Source organism: Lepidochelys kempii, chromosome 1 (assembly GCF_965140285.1).
Source record: "Lepidochelys kempii isolate rLepKem1 chromosome 1, rLepKem1.hap1, whole genome shotgun sequence".
In the NCBI taxonomy this organism is placed as follows: Eukaryota; Metazoa; Chordata; order Testudines; family Cheloniidae; genus Lepidochelys; species Lepidochelys kempii.
Window position 1 is genome coordinate 205928039 of NC_136380.1, and position 17453 is coordinate 205945491.

The 17453-nt window shown below is 42.7% G+C and overlaps 1 protein-coding gene across 5 annotated transcripts in view; it reads left to right on the plus strand.

Annotated features, from left to right (window-relative positions):
- The window catches only part of CFAP91 (cilia and flagella associated protein 91), a 68154-nt gene that overhangs the window by 17077 nt on the left and 33624 nt on the right, over positions 1-17453 (plus strand). For 3 of the 5 annotated variants that reach the window (XR_012154673.2, XM_073309344.2, XM_073309390.2), the window contains exons 10-13: positions 43-185; positions 9135-9251; positions 13234-13305; positions 15172-15318. Coding sequence is in view for 4 of the 5 variants with exons in the window: in XM_073309344.2 (XP_073165445.2) it covers positions 43-185; positions 9135-9251; positions 13234-13305; positions 15172-15318 (479 nt within the window). In the remaining variant the exon portion in view is untranslated. The remainder of the gene's footprint in view (positions 1-42; positions 186-9134; positions 9252-13233; positions 13306-15171; positions 15319-17453) is intronic. The other 2 variants (XM_073309365.2, XM_073309373.2) reach the window with 2 other exon arrangements.

Below are 17453 nucleotides of genomic sequence, written 5' to 3' on the forward strand. Positions count from 1 at the left end.
CTTCTTCCGCCCTGTCTCATACTCTCACTCCATCTTTTCTAGGATTGCTTGAACTGGAGGCATCTCTCCCAGACTCTGTCACTCAGCCCCGGACCAAAGCTCCGAAACCCAAGACCACCACCACTAAAGAAGGGTTTATTAAGCGGACTGCTAGGCTAGATATGGAGCTGGCACAGGTTCACCAGGTATGGTGCTGCAGCCAAGAGCAAGTAAATTCTTTCTAGATTTGAGATGTACCTTACATGGAAATGCTATTGGGAAGGCACAGCTGTCAACTATCTCCAAATTCACTTCCTAAATTCCCCTCTTAATGCTTTTATAAAGACAGAAATAAGGCCATCTTCAGGGAGAGAACATATCAAATATGAATAACTAGTGGGTTGTCATTTGGCATGATGAGTACTGTTCTGAACTCAACTAGTCTCCCTTTTTCTATCTCTTCCACATTTTCCCTCTTCTGTGCATACCCTGTGGAAAGCCTCCTAGTTTGGCGGAAGGAGTAGCTTTCTCTCTTTCCCATCCCCAGTCATTCACGGACGTCCATTTTTCCTCCTCTTTGTTTCTTCTGCCCTATGAAAATGTGATGAGACTATGAAATCTGATGTAAATCAGCAGTTCTCCTCTTCCCTATGCTTGCCTTCCTTTCCCCATCTCTTTAAAAAAAATTAAAAATACAACAAACCTATTGGTTAAAATGTCAAATTATTATTATTTAAATCAACCAAAGCAGAATCAGAATTTTCAAAATTCTGCACATCTGAAGTAAAGTGGGTCAATTGTCCCAACTTATCCAAATTGGATTAGATCAGTGGAAGCAGATCACTGCTGTTACCTACCAACTTAGTTAAGTATCGTCTGATTGTCTGAATACATAAAACGCACATGGTTGTCACTACATCTGTGCAAGCAAATCTGTTGTCCACACCTGTAAATGACCAATGTCTAAGCAAATACCCTATCTGCACATGCAGTCACAGTATTTACAGTTGAAATTGTAAATTGTAGGTGAATTGTAAGGCATGCATCTTGTGTTGCAATTACAGACCTGTGTTTTTGAAAATCAGGCCTATTGGATAAGGCATTCCTAAAGTAAATATTATTTATTATACACACCGTTTTATTAGTTTTTTCTTCAAATCCAGTTGATAAGAAATATGTAGTCATGCATAGTGTGTGTGTATATAATTTTTTTTCTTGTTTTAATGTAGCACAATAATATATTTAATACAGGCAGTAACTTTCTGTTAATAGAGCTGAAATCTTGCATTGAAATAACTACCATACTACCTCAAATTCAGTCATCTGATCTTATGAAAGACAGTGTTGGATTTGGTCACTACTTGGAGGGAAAATTTTCAAGGAAAAAACTTCAGATGCGTAGGAAGTGCTAAGGAGCTGTCTTTATGGAGTCAGTACTGAACCAATGCCCCCTGTGGTGGTACACTGTATGTTAGGGGTGGGCAAACTTTTTGGCCTGAGGGCCACATGTGGGTATGGAAACTGTATGGCAGGCCATGAATGCTCTCGAAATTGACACTTCAGAGATATTCAAATAAACGTTATTTAATAAAGATACATTTTAGAAGAAATAAACGTAAAACCTTACATACTATTATAAATATACCATCATAACAATATATTACAATAATTAAACCAACTTACCCACTTTTCACGCCCTTTCTCTCTAGCCTGGATTTGTTGGGCATCAGCTTCCAGTCATTAGAACTCACTGAGATTCACCAGCCCCCTACTCTCAGAAATCTCCTCCCACGTAGGTTCCGACAGCCCACAACTTTGAAAACTGCTTTCGAGTGCTCCCTGGCCAACTGCTCTTTGTTTTATCCTCAACAATGGAAAATTAACACTACTAAAACATCAGCGTCACCTAAGCCAAGAAGTAGCAGGCACGTGGGCTCGCACATTCCAGGCTCTGATGGCGCGTAAAGCACATTCGGGTTTTGCAGCCGGAGTAACATGCGTGCCCTCACGCCCGTCATGCAAGCCCCCAGCCTCGGACAGAGCAGGGCAAGCCCCCAACCGTGCTTCCCAACCGGAGCGCTGGAGTAGAGCAATGGAGCTTGAGGGCCAGATTAAAAGGTCTGACAGGCCGGATGTGGCCTGTGGGCCATAGTTTGCCCATCCCTGCTCTATGCTATTGGAGGTGTCATGTGTCTTCTGCATAAAACCAAGGTCCTGATCACCTGTGGTCATGATCAGATGGCAAGATATTCCTGGCATTCTTCCAAGAGTTAGAGATGTCAGCTCATGGTTTTCTGGCTAAATTCCCATTTCAGCAATTGCATTGTCTGTCTGTTTAAGGACTTCTCATGGTTTTGACAGACTATAGTAAAGATTCCCAAACTGTAGTCATGGATTACAAGTGGTCCCCAGAGTTGGCTGGTCAGTAATGATGGCTCTTTTCCTTGGTGTCAGCTGAGAGAAATAGATGGAGCAGGGGAGACTTAATTCAGAGTGAAAATAGAGGTAGTGGGCCAGATTTGTGGGGGAGGGATAGCTCAGTGGTTTGAGCATTGGCCTGCTAAACCCTGGGTTGTGAGTTCAATCCTTGAGGGGGCCATTTAGGGATCTGGGGCAAAAATTGGGGATTGGTCCTGCTTTGAGCAGGGGGTTGGACTAGATGACCTCCTGAGGTCCCTTCCAACCCTGATATTCTATGATTCTTACCTGCTATAAATCAGCATAGCTCAAATAACTTCAGTGAAGCTGCACTGATTTACACCAGCCATGGATCTGGTCTACTGTGATGGATTTTTCAAAAGAGGGAAAACATTTATTTATTGAATTAAAAACACCTAAAATACACATTCTTTTTTCCACAAAAATCTGCATATCTATTACAATGGGTCTTACTCCTACCTGTGGTTACTTGGAGGCAGAGCCAGACCTGTCAATCAAGGCAGGATGGGGATGGCCACACCCTTGAAGACCCCGCTAGTCAGCTTGAACTGGCTCCATCAACTGCAGGGAGGCTTAACCAGTTCTTCTGCCCAAAGGAACAAGAAAATAAAACAATCAGAAAAGGATTCTTTTTATCATAATAGTCAGCTTATTGGATTCTAAGCATTGTTGGGCTGTTATTTAGCTTTGGGGGGCTCTACAGCAAGATTGCCAGAAACCCCTTTCTGATACTGAAGTAGCTGGCTGCAGCAGCTTCTAGCGTAGCATATCTGGACAGGTTGTTCTGTCAGGAATGCCTCACAGGCAGCCAGAGAGAGAAGTTGGCAGAAAAGGGTGCAAAAATGCCAGGGTTAACATAACCCTATTTGCTGTGGGTTGACCAAGCCCTACCTTTCTTACTCTCTTCCACACCGACAGTCCTGGAGAGATGACAGAGAGAGCAACCCAGACATGAAGAAAGCAGGCAGTAAAAGGCCTCTTGGCTTACCACTTATTTCTGACTGTTTCCCCTGCTTTCTTTAACAAGGTGTGAGTCAGCCCTTTTGGAGCTATTTCTGCCTTTCTATAGGATTCAGTGAATCACCATGGCTGTGCCATGTGAAAGCTTCCCCTGCCCTTTCCTCAGGAAGGGGTTTAGAGAGCAGCTATAAAGTTTAAGGAAACCACTTAGGGATCATCTTAAGAGTGATCTTTTCAAATGTTACCCTTACTTCTCTAGCACAGCAGCAGTACAGTTCTCCCTTCAGATCCCCTCTTTAGTGGTAGTCTCCTTCTGTCCTACAAATAAGGGGGAGAGGGAACCTTGTAAGATCAGAATATGCTCAGTGGTTGGGTCCTGAGAGGCTAATTAATCTTGTTCCCCCCCCCCTATAAATCTGAGAAACAGTGAAGGAAAGGTTAAAGGCATCAGGAAAGAAGCTTTAGATTCTGAGCACAGGATTCAAAGTCCTCTGCAAAGGACATTTCAAAGGCTTGGTTTTCCCAGTAAAAGATGAGCAAGCCATTCAAGGACTCTCTGTTCCTCCATCTCCTCGTTTTCTAGTTTGCCACAATACAAATTTTCCCATGGTAAAGGCTCTAAAGGGACAAAAAAGGGATGGGGAAATTCAGAGGAAACTCAGTTGTCTTTCTGAGAGCATAGGCAGCTTTTTTTCAGATTTGGGGCTAGAGCCCACACAGGAGGAAACTCAGAATCAGTTTTTTGAGAAGTAACTTGAAACCATTCTCGGGAGTATTAGGTGGACTTTGTATTCCTCCAGATAAGCTCCTGTAAAAAAGGAAATGTAGGAAGAAATGGGAGAGAAGCCTGGCCTACATCTTAGAATTAAATGGCACTCCAAAACCAGGGTTATTGGCTTCTCCCTCTTCCTCCAATTGAAACCTCAACATATAAAGACTAGAATGCCATCTGTTTCAAACTAGGATAATTGATTTCCCAGGGAACAAGAAGGCTTAGGGCTTTAGTCAGTCCTCTTTCCAGTGCCCAAACATGCCGAAGACTGAGGAGTGCTCAACTGGAAATTCTTGAACAGATTCCTGCTGTCACCACAGTTCAGGATAGATACCCTAAATTCCAACATAGCAACAATTTCTAAAGAAAAGCAGCTATCACTAAGTGATCTTAAGAACATCTATCTACACATATTACATGAGCCTCCCACAGAAAATCTCTCAACTTCACATGCAACACATAATGTTACCACTATGCTGCTTTGTGTTTGTCCTACCTGCCTCTAAGGATGTTTTCCAAAGTGTTTTCCTTGGGCAAAAAAGGGTTTGTGTATACCCATGCTAAGAGGACCTGCTCATTGGAGCACCCTTTCTGAAAAAGGCCCATAAAGGAGCCTTCACACAGTCCAGATTGTATTCCAGAGTAACATGAATTTGTCAACACTACCAACAGCTAAATGATGTCATGCAGTCTGTCACTTCTGGACATAATAATAGATGTCAAATGATCACATTTGTCAGGTCTCTGATGTCTTGAATAAGAACGAAGGACTCTGGCACCAACATACCATTGTGAGAGATTCCAGTTGTCTTCTCCAGAAGTTCCTTAATCTCTCAGGACCCATCATCCCTGTCCTCCTTTGTGCTGTTGCCTGGGGGAACTCAGAAGGCCACAGTTCGTTGGAATCAGAGTAGTGCAAAAAATTTATGCCAGCTTCAAGAACAGGGAAGATCATTCATGGAACAACTTAATCCAAGGTTAATGATAAAAGATTAGAGTGATTAGATAGATCCTAAGAGCTAAAACTCCAGTCCTGATCAGCCAAGATGTACCACTGATGTCATATAGTATCCATAGCTACAATCATGCACTTTCTCTAAAGGCCAAGAGCATAGCTGTCCTTTTCTGTTCACAATGTTCTCCGGGACAATAAAAAAGGGGCACAAGTGAGCCAGGTGGTCCCATATTTTACAGGGAGGTCCTGGTTCTCATATTCAATCAGGTGGCAAGCACGACTCAGTTATGTCTCCTCTACAAGAAGGATCTACTCTCAAGGAAAATATTTTGCACCCAAGTTCAGAAAAATTGTCTAACTACTTAATATGTGAGAAGTACTAATTAAAATGAGAAATTCAAATGTTTACACTTTTTAACCTTGAGAAAGTATCCCACAAACAGGGTGTCTTAAAGGGCCTGGTGTATATGTTCTTCAGTGCAGTCCACTTCCCTAACTAAATTCCCTTAATTTTTGCCTTCATTCTCCTCCTTTAGGGACAGGTGGAAGCCCACTGAAGATCACCTGACCCTCCATTTCCTTAAGTCAACGGGGGTATGCAGGGCTATGCAGAGGTCTTCCCGGGGGGTACATCAACTTATCTAGATATTTGCCTAGTTTTACAACAGGCTACATAAAAAGCACTAGCAAAGTCAGTACAAATTAATTTCATACAGACAATTACTTGTTTATATGGCTCTGTATAGTATACACTGAAATGTGCTTACAATATTTATATTCCCATTGATTTATTTTGTAAGTGAATGGTAAATATGAGAAAGTAAGCAATTTTTCAGTAATAGTGTGCTGTGACAGTTCTTTGTATTTTTATGTCTGATTTTATAAGCAAGTAATTTTTAAGTGAGGTGAAACTTGCGGGTACACAAGTCAAATCAGACTCCTGAAAGGGGTACAGTAGTCTGGAAAGGTTGAGAGCCACTGCCTTAAGCATCTTCCCAGCCTTGCATAGTCTCCCTTGATACGTTCCAGTGAGAATCTAGCTAGCTGTCTGATTTGTTTCCCATACTAAGGACAATCAGTGGATTTTTTCCTGCTCCCTTTAGGATCCTTTTCAGCCTCAGGTCTACATCCCCTATCTTAGCTCCTGGCAGACAGCATACTCTTCTGTTCTCCGGATCAGCTCTGGTGACAAGGCGAGTCACCAATTACATAGATTAGGCACCGACTCCGTGAGTGCTCCAAAACAAAACCAGAATACTACAAACTACCACTCAAACTCCCCAGTTTACAGCTCTGTTTGTTGGCTCCTGTGCCACTGGCTGACTGTTTGGCTGCCTTTATAGGACCCCAATCAGGGAAGCCCCGCCCCCTAATCAGGGTTCTGCTTCTCTCAAAGCACACTGCCCGCTACCAGCCTCTGCAAACTGAAGAGAAAAAAGAAAAAACACAAAACAGAAAAATCACACAACACACAAAAACTCACACACTGCCCTGAAGGAACAGCTTGCCTCATCCCTTCTCCTCCAACAGAACTCCCACTCAAATTCCCCTGTTTACAGCTCTTTTTGCTGGTTCCTTGTGCTGTTTTCTGTTTTCTTCACACAACATCTTTGTACGTTGGATATGAGCCTTCAGGCCAGGTTTCTGTGGCTCTGAATAAATAAGTGAACATTTGAGGGGAAAATAACTTCTATCTTTGAAAGTTTCTGAAATGTACCAGTTTAGTCATCTAATAACTGAAACTATAACAGCAGTATTTTAAAAATATTATATGGATTATAACCAACAGAGCTAGATATTTTCTGAACTGTATACTGCATTCAATATTGATTTTTAGAGCTCTCCAGGCATCAAGAGTATACAGTTGTGAATGGGAGGGGAAGTGTTCCAAAACTTTATGTAGGAGGAGATGTGTACATGAGACTCTAAGATTTGATTTAGACTGAAGAAATTTGCAAAGCTGTGACAGGATTCCCAGGGTACAACCTGGAACTGTGAGACCGCTGTCCCCCCTTAACTCTCCAACTGCAGCTGTCTCTCATAATGCTTTGCCAGTGTCAAGCAGCAAACCCCTCCAGGTGCTGTTATCACTCAGCCACCAACATGCAGAGGCACACCCAGCTAAATTGCATGAATGATCTCCAAGTCACTCATGAGTTATACACAGGGAAACACCAGCAAATATCCCAAGCCCTCAGCCTTGCACCACAGAAATATAGCTTTTTACACTGCTCAAGACCTTCTCTTGAACAGTGCAAGCTCAGTAATTAGTTTGCCACTTTGTCAAAGGAGAGTGGACATGCACCAGCCTTTGTAATCTTGAGCAGATTCCCCAAGCACTTTAGACAATCTCACTGGTAAGGATAAAACATTAAAATAAGTTTGTTAACTTCAGAAAGATAGATTTTAAGTGGTTATAAGTGGAAGGCATAAAGATCAGAGATAGTTACCTTAAGAAAATAAAAAATAAATATGCATTCTAAATCCTAAACTTTTAGACGAAGCAAGAGTTGAATCAAACAGCTTTTCTCATTGGATGTTGCAGGTAGGTTACAGGTCTTAATACACAGGCTGAATTTCCTTCTTAGCCTGGGACCAATCTCAGTTCAAAGTCTTTGTTTTCCCAGCATTCTTTTTGCCTTCAACGTAGATAGGGGAGGAGAGAGGTGGTCTCATGATGCCCCTGTCCCTTATCTTATACTTTCAGTTAATGTCCCAGGGAGGATACTGGCCTAGACATGTCCTGGTGGGCCTTGTTGAGTCCCCATTGTTTGGACAACTGAGTCATAGTGTTGAGCAGTCTTCATTGTGTGGTGCTTGCACAACTGATTCATAGAGTTGAGCAATTCTCTTTGTATGGTGCTTGCACAACTATCTCTTATTGAATTGTAGATCTCTTGTTTACAATTCTCCTGCTGGTCAATGGTCATTTAACACCTGCGTGGGTCACCTTCTTTATTGTCACTGGAGAAATAGCACTGAGCAACTCTAAAACTCATCAACATATATCAATAACAACCCTATAGCAAAATCTCATAACTTCATGAACACTAACAACATATATATATATTGACAGAACAATGAGTTTCAGCAGATCATGATCTTTCATATCTTAGAATTTCAGGGTTGGAAGGGACCTCAGGAGATCATCTAGTCCAACCCCCTGCTCAAAGCAGGGCCAGTCCCCAGTTTTTGCTCCAGATCCCTAAATGGCCTCCTCAAGGATTGAACTCACAACCCCAGGTTTAGCAGGCCAATGCTCAAACCACTGAGCTATCCCTGCCCCCCTTACATAGCATGCTTTGTATAAAGTATCACAACCATATACAAATGATGAATATGGGGGGTTACAGGGTGCTATTTTGAGGTACGGTATGTCACAGACCCCCTGGAATATCATTTTTTGCTTTGTCTTCAAACTCTGTTAGTGACGTTTTGTGCACTCTAAAATCTGGCACTTTTAATAAATATGCCTAGAGAGGGGGTCATATTCCAGTTATGGCAGTGTATAATTTATGATTGGTTTATAAAGGCTGTTAACTGCTTTCAGTTTGCAAAGAAAGTTGCCTCTGTACTTGATACTAAATAGTTACTTAAAGTGCAAAAATAATTCATAGGTAATTGATTCAGCAGAATTTCCATTTTTTAGAAATGTAAAATTGTTCTCCAACTGTGCTTTTCCAAAATGTAGTGTTTTAGGGGTTAAGGTCAAACACTCTCTGGACTCATTTCACAAGAGTGAGTGTCAGTCTATGCACTTGCCAGCAAGGTACTGTAAATATACACTTACTTGAAACTCTATCAAGGTCTTCTGACCGCCCTATTGAACAATAATATACAACACCTGACTTTTGAGCTGAGATGGAAGGAATAGGTAAGAGAATTAAAGGTACAATCCTGCAAGGTGCTGAATGCCCTCAACTCCCATTGTAATTCCATAACAGCATGACTGGGCCCTAGTGTCGTGTGCTATCTAGTACAGTTTTCGAACTCTGTATGGAAAGAGCCTAAATTGTATGACTGTTTCAGGCACTGCTAGATAAGAAGAATAGAGTTAAGGAGCCAAAGAAGCCCCTTCGTTTCCTTCAGAAGATAACAAAACCTGTTCCTCGCCCCCTAACTCCAACACTGCTAAGACCGTCAATTGTAAGTTGGATGTTTTTAGAAGTTTTTGCTGTAAGCCCTGTATTAGTCACTATCAAGTTACTCAAGGAGTGTCCAGGAAAATATGGGAGCAAGTTAGTTTTGTCTTCTGTACAGTGTTTTTTACTTAAAAATAAAACTGACAAGCACTGTAGCGTTAGACTTTCATCTAATTACTGCACTATGAGAACCTTGATAGGTACAGGGAATCAGGCATCAGGCATTGCACTCATGCATGCGGCAGTCTCATCAAGCCTCCCCTGCTGGAATCTTCCATCATGCAGGGACTGAGTAGGGCTCCTTCTGCAATTACCCCTCCTGAATGCCAGAGCTTTCTGTGAACAAGATAATACTTCTGTCGCAACCATCATGGAGACATTGGCTGAGAGATGAACATCTCAAGAGGCTATATGTGGCAAGCTGGAGTGACAGGGACAGAAGGGAATGTAATGGAAGACTGACAGAATGGAAGAGACTAATCTAGGCATCCACAACTCTTCTCTTTCCTTCACAAAGGCCTGGCAAAGTCCTGAAAACTGTATTAAATGACCACCCTGACGTAGGGAGAGAGGTCATTCTCACCCAAGCCAAGAACTGACATGAGACTGTGACCCAGAGATATGGGCCCCAAGAAAGGACCTGAAGTACTTGAAACCTACCAGGGTCTCCCTGTGGGAGATGAGTGACACCTGGTAAGGCACTCAGGCATATAAACTGTTAGTTGTTTTCAGGATATGATTTCTCTGATACTTTTGTTCTAAGTCACAGATCTAGAAGAAGTAGATAGCGGGATATTGCCCCAAAAAAGATGACAGCTAGAGACTTGAGACTTAAGTGGGTGTGCCCACAAGGCCATAAAAGGGTCAGAGGTGCACTTACCTCAGGAACTGTGACACTCTCACAAGCTCAGAGGCTGTCCTTTATCTCACTCCAATACCCGACAGTCCCCACTGTCTTCTCCAGGCTCCTCCAATCCCCATCCTGACTGTAGATCCCCCTTCCCCCTCCTGCTTCTGCAGGGTGCACGTGATAGGTTTCTGCATCCCCTCACGTGCTCTGCTGAGAAGAGAAAAGCAGTGACGTTTTCCTCACTGTCAAGAAAAATCATGGAATTGCACAAAACTTGCCAGCTGTACTGCTCCAAATTCAGGGAGTAGCTCTGCATCTACCATCCCACAAGAATGTAAATAAACCCTGTGGGGGTTTGTTTTTACTTCTCTGGCATTTTGTGTGTGTTTGTAATAATTGAGCCTATAAATTTACTCTAATTGTGAGCTCAACTGTAAAAAGTGAGCAAAAATGTATAAAGTGTTACAATTACCTATACCAGTAAATGTTGATGGGAGAAAAAGTATAAAGGTCAGATAGAATGAATCAGTCAAAACAAAAAGGCCTAGTGCTATAATTCACAGACTGTGCTAAGGCCATTCCAGGTAAATAAGAAAAGTATGGGACTGGAAATCAGTGAACCAAAATTGATGTGTGAGAAATTAGGCCTAATTTGTGGACAAAATAATGAGGGGGTGGACTATTCCATCCATCAATCTCTTTTAGTGCCCTGAAAAAAAGACTGTGGGGAAAGCTGGCTACTGCGACTCTGGCTGACTGAAAGATGGCAGCCATTGTGGCTGCCATCCCCCACTGTCTCCTGGGACTCTGGATCTTCTTCATCCTAATCCTGACCACAGAGAGGGAGCCAAATGATATTGTCACCTCCACTGGCTCCGGCTCAATCCCAGCTACCACCTGGGATATAAGACTGTCACATACATCCCCTGCCCCTTTGTGTGTTCTTCCCCTTCTCCACCTTATTTCTTCTCTTTCCTATCCCTCTCCTTTTTCCTTCTCTCTAATAAGAGTCTGGTTTAGCTAGCCAAGACTGTATTTTGCAGCACTGCTGTAAGCCTGTGACCAGAGAGAAGCAGCTAAATGCAGTGCGCTAAACAGCCCAATTTTGGTACAAGTTTGCCAGGTTTCAGAGTGGCTGATAAGATCATGCACTGTGTCTATGTTTCTCTGGTGATGAGGTGCAAGTGAGACTTAACGTCAGAGATAGAAGCTGTATTGTCTATCTCTGCTGTTCTCTTCTCTCCCTGTTTTTTGTGTGTTCATCTTGTTTTGTCTTTTAGAAAACAGGATTGGACTTTAAAAACCCCAGCAACTCCAACAGCTCCAGTCTATCTCAACTAACTGTTTCTTCCCCCAACCCCCAAATAAGAACAGTTATTACCATACTGTACATACCATACATTACTGTCAAACGAGGGGGCTTCTTTCTAACAAGACTCTCCCCAGCTAAAGGGAGAGGGAATAAGGAGTGCTATTAAAATGAAACCCTTAATACTTTACATTTCAAATGTTGTTTTTCTCTCTTTTCCGTATCTTTAATCTAAAGTTAAAAAGGATTTTAAAGGTATTTGCCATGGTGCTAAACAGGCTGAGCTTTCTGTATACCAGACCCCGAGCCTTATTTAAAACTGTTTAATATTGGATAGTTTCAGGCCCATGTTAACACCTTTGACTCTTTGGACTATATATTCCATCCTAATTAATACAACACGTGGCAGCTGTCTTAGTTCCCTCTGTGGTTCACAGTCTCCCTCTGCCACTAAGGCATTTTACGCCTCAGTTTCTCCTCTGGCTGGCTGGGTGATTTGCTAAGCTTTAGCTTTCCAGCCAAACTATAAAGTTCTTCCTTTCTGGAGTAACAAAACAGTCTGTTTGGGTTTTCCCTCATGATGCAAGGAAGGGAAGGGGCTTTTCGGAAGCTCCAGGCTGGGAGAGACCCTTAAGTGAGAGCAGTTGCATGCACCAGGCCCCAAGCCCACTCCACTTCGCTTATCCCAGGCCCTTTCTTCTGCATTCCCCACAAGTCTGATTCTTTTCCTCACAGTGCAGGGCTCACAAGCTGTTTTTTACTCCACTGAACAACCTCTCTGGGATTCCATCCCCCTCTTCTCTCCAGGCTTCCTTTGCCCCATCCCACACCACGCACTTTCACAGGCTTCTTCCCAGACCTTCTAGCTCCTGAGCTGTCCCAGCCTTGCCCCTTCCAGAGACTGCAGCAAGGAGAATCATGCCGTGATAGCTCTGAAGTCTGAGCAGAGTTTGCCTTACATAGTCCTGCCCCATTTTCCATTATCCTAGCCCCTGTTCTGAGCTGAAATCAGGAACAAACTGTGGTAGGCCTGTAGCCTCCCTTAAAAGGACAGCACACCCTGTTACAAACCCCAAAATAATACAACTTGTTTACTTCCAAATTGTCATTCACTGGGTCTTCAAACTCACTATGCTACACTGATAAGCCTTACCAGGAGAATGAAACTCAGGGGAAATTTCCTAAAAGTTCCCCTTCCTTAGTGTTTAGAACTGTTAATACATGTAAATGATGATTGTGTTCCCATCTCAGTCACCACTTAGTCAATGACTACATATATATAGTTCTTTTAATCCAGATTGTAATTCTTGCCATCCCCCCAAATCATTTATGTTACTGTAGCCTGATTTAGGGTGTACTAATAATATTAATTTAATTCATATTTAATTTGTATTTAATTAAATTAATTAATCATATTAATAATTATTAATATTAATAGTATGGGTTTTAGGCTCGCCAATCTGTTTAAAATAAATCTATAAACTTATTACAATAAACCAAATACTTAAACTATAAGAAAATATATATATAGATATACAAGCAAGCAGGTTAATCCTATAGGCTACAGTTACTCTTCTCTGAATTCCCTCTCAGAATCCCCAGTGTAAATCTTTGTATAGTCTGTCTGTCCCATATTTTGTAAAATATAGAAATATATATTTTTCTGACTCATCTTCTATTCTCTGGAAATCAGAAGAGCAATGAAACTAGTTATATCAATTGTATTCTGAGAAAGCTAGTTAGATGGAGGGCTCATTCAGTTTTCCTTCTGCTTCCTCCCTAAAATAAATACATAATTGTAACTGGATTATTGTTGTGTGTTGGCAGAGAGAAGAGGAGCTAGAACTGGCAGTAATCTTTTTGCAGAAGTTAATCCGAGGCAGAGCTATTCAGAACATGGTATTCTGTGTCCCTTTGACTATTTCTGTTTTCAAAATGCTGAAAGTGGTTACTGAGGGTATATTAAAAATCTGTTCCCAATAGCACTGAACTAATCCAGGCCTGAGGTGCTTGAGCAACATGTCCTCATATCCTTATCCCATATCCTTCTAAGGCTGAAGTCCTTGCTCTCCAGTCCAAACTTCTGACAGGAACTTCTAGGTTCCTATCTGTTGAACTCTCTCCCTGAGAATGTTCGCTGATATCCTTTATTGCCGTATTCAGGACTTGGTGTTGGGCCTTTCTGTACAGGTTTGGTCACTTTTGATAATTTTGCCTATCTTGGGGGTTGGAGGTGGGGGGGGGGTCTGTTTTATAGACCTGCTGCTTCTCTGTGTACCATTGGGATTAGCTCTGTTTTACTGATGACTAATTTTTATGCAGCACCCAGGTGAGAGATGATATGTTCTGTATCAATAAGTAATGCAGTTTTGAAAATGGTTTGATATGAAAATTGGGTTTTCTGAGTCTTTCTCCCATCCGGAGTGGCCTGATAGGAACAATGTCTTTGACTCCATTGTAGGGATGTTGACTCTCACAAAAATTTTGAGAGCTTCCCCGCCAAGGCTTCCCATCATTTTTAGAGGCTTCTCACCAGCATCAGCTCAGAAATTTCTGTCTGACTTGGGTATGAAGCTTTTGGACATGTGGGCTGGTAGCTCGGACTGTGTTTCCTACCTATCACCCCAGAGTGCACCACTCCCTCTCGCAGAGCCTCCACTCCCCACCACTGCACACACACAGCAGGGCAGCAGTCATTAAACCAAGTAGGGGGAATGAAAGGGATTGGTTCTGGGGACACCACAGAGCGCAACAGCAGTATCAACATCCTCCCTACAACCTTACTTCTGCACTGAATGGTGCTAAACAATCTGAACAGTCCCTGGGGGAGGTGAGGAAGAGGCACCCTATCTGTTCGTCTGCCCTTCTATTGCTGGGCTCATGTATGAGGAAGGGCAGGGGGCAGTGGATACTGGAACAAGGGAGAAAAGAAAAGGACAGGGCCCAGGGGAGGAGATAGGGTGCATCATGGGGAGAGAGCTGAGGAGTGTCCAAGGGGGTGCATGGTGGAGCTGGCAGAGGAAGGATCAGGGAGAAAGCTATTCCTATTAGTCAAGGGGAAGAGAAGATTGGCTCACCCCAGATTTTTGATTGTATTTAGCGTATACTTGAGATTGAATTTTCTGCCTGAAACAAGCCCCACCTTCTCCCCCTCCCCACAGGGGAGGCAAGAGAGTAAGTCTTCAAGCTCAAAAATCAGTAGACTGACTAAAGAAATGATATTTGGCTTTTAAACATAAGAAATCTTTTGGGGGGGGGCGAGCAGAGGGGAACATCTGATTTTTTAATTGATGGGGTTGGCAATTCTGCCAGCAATTTAAAGTCCAGTCCAGCAAGTGTTTAACTCTAACCCCTTCTGGGTATACAAAGATCTGCTAAGTTTATTTGTCATGCCCTCCAGTGACAAGAAGGCTGGGTAGGTCTTAATGCAACTGAAAGATAATGGAGGTTCTCCTTTGAGTAAGTAATAGAGACCTGTCTGTTCTCTGGAGCAGAAGGACCTGAGTTAGGTCCTTCATCCAGCACATGTGGGGTTTAGCTAACAACTATAGTGTGTGTCTGAATATGGCCTTGGATTCATTACAGTCAGTTCGGTTTCCTGTCAATAGCACCAGAGATTTTCCTCAAAGATCCACGTGCTACAGACAGAGAACTGGTATGGGAAACAGCTGACTCCAACTTTGGAGGAAAAGGATATTTTCTGTTTGCAAAACTCTCAGATTTTATCTTCTGTTTATTCCCATGGCTGTTCATTTTATGTGAAAGATGTTTGAAGGGAAGGAGAAGCGATTGGAACTGATTCGGGAACTGCGCACCACTCACGCGCTTCAGGAGGATGGGAATCTGCTTAAGAAGGCAGAGAAACAAGTAACGCTGGCCTTACAGCGACAACGCGACTTGCATGAGCACAAGGTTTGGCTATTAAGATAAAGGGGATAACACCCCCCACCACTCATCCATTCCTCCATCCCTTTTTAAATGTCTGTTTTTTCTTGTAACGATACCAACGTATTTATAGAAAGTGAATGTGTTGTCCACGTTGCAGAATCCATCACAGGTGACAAAAACTGGCTTCCTTGCTGAGGGAAAGGACTGAATGGACATGGGCACTGAAGTGTTCTGTTATTGCTATAATGGGTTCCATCCTGAGAAGCTTGCATAGCTGCCGCCCATGCTGTACGTGCTTTGTGGGTAAACAGAGGACTTCAATTTCCAGGTCTCTCAGTTCATGAAAAATGTGCCTCATCATGAAAGCCTCAGTCCATCCAGATTATGATCCACATGGTTGATGTCAGTTGACTTCTCTGCAGTTAGTTAGGCCTTTCCTTCAGTTAGTATAGTGAGGCATGCATGTCACCCCCTCAGTAAGCCATTTTGCTGAACAGATTTTGTGTCATTATACTTAGGGTACATCTACATGTGGAGCTGGGGGTGTGATTCCCAGCTTGAGGAGGCATGCTTGTGCTAGTTCTGATTGAGCTAGCATGCTAAAAGTAGAATGTAGCCATGGCAGCATGAGTGGCAGGAGGAGTAGCTGCCCTGAGTGATTGCCCCTCAGAGAGGCTACCTATGTACTTGGGGAAGCTAGTCCCTCTTGCAGCTCATGCTGCCATGGGCACATTCTATTTTTAGTATGTTAGATTGATCAGAGCTAGCGCAGGTATGTCTCTTCAACTTGCGATTCACTTCCCTAGCTTCAAGTGCAGACGTACCCTTAGTTTTAAGCATCCCATCCCCTTGTAACTTCACACCCTCTCAGCTGCCTCTGCTGTGCAGAAATAGCCATGAAAGGTTTACCCACCAACTAATACTAGGTGAATGGCCTTATGGTGCCCCAGCAGTGGAGTCAATTTGCTAAAGCAGTCGCTGTCCCCCTTTTCCAGAGAGAAATAGGCCTGGACCTCTTCAGCTGTCCAGAATCTATTTGAGATTTGACACATTCAGTCTCGTTCTATTCACTTCCAACCTCTTAGCAGAACAGTGACATTCTAGCATTTCAGTATTTCTAGATGCTGCTTCATGTGCAGAGGGCAGAAGTGTAGGACACTAGGCATAACACACACACAACACCATGGGGGTGTAGGTGAACAGTCCCTTTTATTGAACTAAGGAAAAATGAAATTTAAAAGCCCGGAGATTTGGAGACTTGAAGTGTCTCTTCCTCAAGCCCTGGGAAAGCAGAGCCAAGGCATAGAGGAGATACCAGCAGCGGGTCAATTCAGTGTCCAGAATGACATTTGGAGAGAAAGAGATCAAAGGGTGAAGATGAGATCAAACAGATCACTATATCTGGAAATCTCATTGTGGAATCTGAACTAACCCTGCTGGCATTTCCTCCACCCCTTGCTTTGCTTTCCCAGGACCTGAGGAAGAGAGACTACAATTCTCCCAATCTCAGGGCTTTTAACTTTTAATTAACACATGCAAAGGGTTCACCTACAACTTTGTAGTAAGTTTCATGTACTTTTCTTTAAGGGAAAATAGAACAAATTTACATGGGTAAAGATCTTTCTGAGATGTGCATTATGCAGTACAGTTAATGACAGCAGTACTGTTTTGTGAATGTCCTCCTTCCTAAATTATACCTTCTTAAAAGGAAAACTCCCCAACTGACCTAAAAGCCTGTTGAATATTTTTATATTTGTGTGCATATTTCAGAAACCTATTAGCAACTCTCATTTTTAGGAGGCTGTTTTGGCCATTTTATATGTCAGCGGATCATGGTTTAAAACTGACTTTGTCAGGTAGTACTTCCCAAGGCATTCTACATAGGGAGGATAAAACTACTTGTGATTCTGCAGCTAGGACTGTAATCAGTTTGGACAGAGGGGTATGATCACATATGTTTTGAGGGAGTGTTGACTTAAGGCAAAATTCTGATAGAACATTAATCTTGGAATGTCTTCAGCAGTATCTGTATCCTGCCCAGGAAATCCTTACATATAGCAAAAACCAAGTATTAAGGAGAAGTGGTTCATGGTAGTCCCATATCATCTGCTGGTATAGTGGGAAGATTAAATCCTCTTCCCTCCGTCATCCTCACAGCA